This window comes from Chaetura pelagica, unplaced genomic scaffold, assembly GCF_000747805.2.
Source record: "Chaetura pelagica isolate M959 unplaced genomic scaffold, ChaPel_1.0 scaffold356, whole genome shotgun sequence".
Classification (NCBI taxonomy): Eukaryota; Metazoa; Chordata; class Aves; order Apodiformes; family Apodidae; genus Chaetura; species Chaetura pelagica.
Window position 1 is genome coordinate 6,619,364 of NW_009953964.1, and position 5,144 is coordinate 6,624,507.

Here is a 5,144-nt window from a genome sequence, read left to right on the forward strand (position 1 = left end):
CCCGTCGCCGGTGCTGGGCGCGTGGCCGCGGTGGCCCCGGAGCTGCGCCTTCCAGCCCTCGGGATGGGCACGTTCAGCGGGAAGACGGAGGCCCCACCTCGGGTCCGTTCCACACGCCGCTTCCCGGAGCAGCCCCTCCTGGTGGCATTTGCAGCGCGGCTGCCGCCGAGGCCGCCACCAGGCAAGGAACACCCTCCTTCCGTGCCTGCCCAGCCGGGTCCTCTCTGCCGTGCGCTCGTGCCAGGTCCTGTGCACACGTGGCAGCTCCTCCGGCCAGCGAGGGGTGCTGAACCAAGGCCTGAGCCGGCTGCCAGGGCTCCCAGCACCGGGCACATCCTACGGGAGCAGAGGCGAATACACGCTGTTCGTTTGGCGGTACGTGCTGTATCTGAGGGTGTAGCCGGCGCTGTGTTGGGGTGCCCAGCGGGACCGGGGCAGTTCGTGCCTGGCAGCAGCCTCGGCAGGGTGTGCCAGCAGTGTGGATGGACCAGTTCGGACGGGGTTCTCATGCTGGAGGTGTGCAAGCCCTTGACACAACAGGACATGTGCTTCCCATCGACAGCTCGAAGGCTGCAGGATGATCGGGGGTAGGAGGAGCCCATGGAAGACCAGAAGGAAGGGAGAGGGGAAGCTGACTGATTAGTAAAAGACTGGGTGGGAAGCCCAACAGGGCACGGCAGCCTGAGGCTCAGGGCCCAGCCAAGCCCACAGTGGAAGTCTACAGATCAGGGGGTTTGGCCATGGCTTAGGGACCTGCAGCTCAGTCCAGTCTGGCACTTTGCAGCTCTCATTTCTTCTTGCTCATGATCTGGCTGGAAATCCAGTTCATCCCATCCTGCAGGGAAGAGAGAGAGAGATGAGCACAGCCCCAAGAGCAGGTCCTTGGGTCCTCTCCCACCTCCGCAAAGCCCACAGGCCCCCATTTCTACCTGCACTCCTTCCCCAGACAAGGCTGAGCAGGCCTGGATCTGCCATTCCCGGTCCCGGTAGGTGTGGAGGCTCAGCCCTTCCGCAATTTCAGCCGCAGGTGCTGCAGTCACTAAGTCCTGCTTGTTGGCAAACACCAGCAGTGGGACCCCCGTGAGGGCCTCGTCTTCAGTGAGCTCTGCCAGCTCCTGCCAAGAGAGAACCATCTCCCAGAGCTGCTTCCTGCCTCCATGGAGCTGCCCAAGGCAGGCTGGGGCACCTTGGTCCCCCAAAATGCCTCAGTCCCCTCTCTTGTGCCAAAGAAGCTGTGAGGTCTTGACGTGCCAAGGGAGAGACATGCACCCCTGAAGCTCCATCTGACCAGAAGAGAGACTGGGAGCTGCAGGCAGTACTACCTTGGGGCTGAAGCCCTCCTGGCACCAGCAGCTTTGGGCAAAGGGCAGCTGCAGGAGGCTGCTGCCAGCCCCGTGCTGTCTGGCACACCCACGCTGCCGTCTGGTGCCAGGACAGCCGAGGCTGGCACTTGAAGTCTCACCTTCCCCTCTCCGGCTTTGTTCCCAGGGTTTGTAAGCCTGAATTTGCTACTCATAAACCTTTGGTCACATTGCTAACCGGGTGCTGGGAAGGTAGAAGGGGTGCCAGGGACCGAGTGGTCACTCTCACCAGAGGCAGAGTCATCCCAGTGCTGGGTACCCCTGGGGCTTCACCCAGCTTGGGGAGGAGCTGCTGGTCATGGATCTGCCATGGGGTGAGGTCGCTCTGTGTGCTAAGACCCCAGTCACAAGTCCTTCCTACATAGGTCTGGCAACAGCTGGGCCCCCACAGCAGTGCTGCCCCACAGGAGAGAGCAGCCTTGCTCCCCACTACAGTCCTCAAACAGCAGGTGCCAGATGGGTCCAAGCCCCAGGACCCCACAACCACCCTCCACCCAGACCCCTCTTACCTGCCCAGTCTCCTCAAAGCGCTTCTGGTCTGCACTGTCAATGACATAAATCTGCCATGGGGACAAAAGGGACAGTCGGCAGCTCCTCCTTGCCCCGCTGCCTTCTGTGGGGGCTGCAGGGCTCTGCTGGGATACAGAGCCTCGTGCAGAGGGCATGGGGGGCTGCGGGTGGCTGCCCCACTCACCAGCAGGTCTGTGCTGCCCAGATACTTCTTCCAGTAGGGACGGATGGAGCGCTGGCCCCCGATATCCCAGACGTTCAGCTTGAAGCCATGTGAGTGGACACTCTTGATGTTGAAGCCCTGTGCAAGGACACAAACCCCGGCATCACACAAGGGCAGGGTAGGACCTGTCACCCTCCTGCCACCTGTGGCCCCCAGCAGCACCTACCTGGGTGGGTGTGATGGTGCTGACCTCCTCGGAGGCCAGGCGTTTCAGCAGTGTGGTCTTCCCTGCGTTGTCCAGCCCCAGCAGGACGATGCGGAGCTCCTGCTCCGGGGTACCCTTCAGCTTCTGGATGACAGAGAGCAGCCCCTGGGGGCGTGGGGAGCCCTGTGAGGTGCCAGGTTGCTGCAGAGCACCCTCACTTTGGAGAGAGGAGCTGGGTGCCCTGCTGGCCATGGGTGCTCTGCGTCTGTGGCCTGAGAAAGCTCCAGGGCTCAGCTCCCAAGGTGTCCAGATTCAGGATGGCCCCACGGCAGATCCACCCAGCTCCCCCCCTCCTGCTGTGCTGTCCCCATCCTGGGAGCCCTGCCAGCTCCTGGGTGTGCTGGAGGGACACAGACAGGGCAAAGCCCTGGTCCTGCTCTGCCAGCCCAGCCAGCACCACAGCCAGGAGCGATGCCAGCAACACCCCCCCTGGCACAGGCAGGATGTCACCAGGCCCCGCTTACCTTCTGCACATCACCCATGGTCTGGGAGTCACTCCGGCCTGGGGCACAGCTGGGGAGCTGCCGGGTCCTGGGTGTGCTGGAGGGACACAGACAGGGCAAAGCCCTGGTCCTGCTCTGCCAGCCCAGCCAGCACCACAGCCAGGAGCGATGCCAGCAACACCCCCCCTGGCACAGGCAGGATGTCACCAGGCCCCGCTTACCTTCTGCACATCACCCATGGTCTGGGAGTCACTCCGGCCTGGGGCACAGCTGGGGAGCTGCCGGGGGCTCGTCCCTGGGGCCTGCCGGAGGCTGCGTGACTGGCACGCTCCCCAGCCCCGGGGGAGGAAGAGGATTACGGGCTCCAGAATTAGCTGCTGTTTCTCCATTTACCCACAGCATTAAATAATGCCCTCAGCAAATCCCCCAGCCAGCTGTCGCCCCGCCATCCCTTGCCCCTGGGATAGAGCAGGTCCTGCAGGGCTGGGCTGCTGGGGCACAGGGGGTCCCTCTCCCCAGGGTGCCAGGCTCCTGCTGGGGATGGCAGCTCAGCCGGAGGATGCGGTACCCGGGAACCACAGGCACCACTGCGGGCAGAGAGTGGAGCCAGAATGGAGCCGTGCAGCAGAGCCTGGGGCTGGGAGAGGCACTGCAGCCCCAGCCTCTGAAGGGGAATGCTGCCTGCTGCCCTGCCTGGTCCTGTCCTGGTGGGTGTGCAGGGCTGTCACAGCCTCCTCTCTGAGGGCTGATGCCTCAGCATGTCCCTGGTCCCCACATCCCAGGCAGGATGAGGGGACACCAGCACCCAAGAGGAGGTGTCGAAGGGTGGCAGGAGGCTGTGGTGAGGCTGGAGCTGGTCACTGGAAAAACTGCCACAGCTCCTGCTGCTGTCTGACGGAAACCAGTGAGCCCTGGAGCAGGTTGAGGGATGAGCTGTCACAGCCAGAGGTCAGGGATGGCACAGGGCAAGGGGCCAGAGGGGCACAGACACTTCCCTCAGCTGCCCACCCTGAGGCAGGGTGAGGGACTAGTCAGTTCACCATTTGGATTAAATGCATGAATTAAGCAACCTCTTTAATTCTTGCACACCGCAGTTCAGTCCTCGGATCAGATTTCCTAGCAGAGAGGTTATCCTTGTGGTGGGGACCGTGAGTCACGCACTCTTGGTGAGACATTTTTATTTATAACTCCCGTTGCAAAGCCAAGCCAAACAGCACAGCTTAAGCTCTGACAAAGGGAAGGGGAGAAGAGGGATCACCCCACCCCACACCCCACTGCTGCTCTGTGCCATGGTGGGGGGCAGAGGGGCAGCAGCAGGGACCACCCTCCGCTCCCCCCTGCCTGCAGACCCTGCCAGGGCTGTAGCTGCTAATGCTGCTCTGCTTTTGTGCATGCTCATGGTGGGAACACTTCATTTTTCTCTGCATAGATCTGCACCCAACTTAATGTTAGGGTTCTGCTTTTGATAGGTTAATCACCCACCTTACATCCCAGTTATTAGCATTTCCAAGAGCGGGTTGCCATGGTGCTCTGCGGTTTATCCTGTAACTGTTAGTTACTTATATTTTCTAACAAATATCCTAAAATATCCTCAACTGGTTTGTGGTTGCTGATCAACATGGAACCCTGAGATGGCCAAAACTGCTTAGGCATCACTTTGGTGACTTCAGGCTGCACGTCCACCACTCCTCACTGCCAGACTCTGCTGGAACCCACAAAGTAGGCAGCTCCCCCCAGAAAAACACCAGCTGCTGATGGCAGCAGCACAGCCCTGAGGCCACCCAAACCCATGGCCTGGTGTGGGCAGGGAGGCAGCCGTGTGCCCAGCCCAGTGTGACAGGATGAGCAGCAGCAGAGGGGTGCACTGGGTGTGGTGATACCCCCCTGCACCCCCCTTCCCTGGGGTGATGTGATGCCAGGAGGAGCCCCTTTGGGCTGCTCAGGCTGCTGGGAGTGGGTTGGTGACCCCCAGGGCAGCACAGGCTGTGCAGATGGGGACTGAGTGGGATAGGGATTGGGATTGGGTGCTGATAGGATTGGGAATGGGGGTTGGGATTAGGGTAGGGATGTAGACACAGATGTGGATGGAAACACATGTAGATGGGCATGAGGTCACAGATGTGGATGCAGATGTGAATGTGGATGGAAACAGGGAAAGGACTGGGGATTTGGATTGAGATGGGGACAGTGACTGGGATGGGGATGTAGGTGCAGTTGGGAACTGGGGATGCAGATACAGGTGGAGTCGTAGATGCAGGTGGAGGCATTGATAGGGATGGGGACAGGGATGTGGATTCAGATGAGAACCGGGAGAGGGATGAGGATGCAGATGTGAGTGGAAGTGGGGATGCAGATGGAGACAGGGATAGGGATTGGGACGGGCTTGCAGGCGGGGCCGCGGC

At 61.1% G+C, this 5,144-nt stretch overlaps 2 protein-coding genes across 4 annotated transcripts in view; both read right to left on the reverse strand.

The window, feature by feature from the left end:
- LMAN2 (lectin, mannose-binding 2) overlaps window positions 1–602 on the reverse strand; it is a 3,625-nt gene extending 3,023 nt beyond the window's left edge. The window contains exons 1-2 of the mRNA XM_010002086.1: window positions 446–602; window positions 98–336 (exon numbers count right to left, since the gene is read on the reverse strand). Of these exons, the coding sequence (XP_010000388.1) occupies window positions 98–336; window positions 446–602 (396 nt within the window). The remainder of the gene's footprint in view (window positions 1–97; window positions 337–445) is intronic.
- A 185-nt stretch (window positions 603–787) lies between these two features.
- Window positions 788–5,144, reverse strand: part of LOC104392567 (ADP-ribosylation factor-like protein 3) — a 6,992-nt gene continuing 2,635 nt past the window's right edge. The window contains exons 1-6 of one of the 3 annotated variants that reach the window (XM_010001981.1): window positions 2,764–2,781; window positions 2,261–2,404; window positions 2,056–2,172; window positions 1,871–1,921; window positions 930–1,115; window positions 788–835 (exon numbers count right to left, since the gene is read on the reverse strand). In XM_010001981.1, the coding sequence (XP_010000283.1) occupies window positions 788–835; window positions 930–1,115; window positions 1,871–1,921; window positions 2,056–2,172; window positions 2,261–2,404; window positions 2,764–2,781 (564 nt within the window). Of the gene's footprint in view, window positions 836–929; window positions 1,116–1,870; window positions 1,922–2,055; window positions 2,173–2,260; window positions 2,492–2,763; window positions 2,782–5,144 lie in introns of those variants that run through there. The other 2 variants (XM_010001982.1, XM_010001980.1) reach the window with 2 other exon arrangements.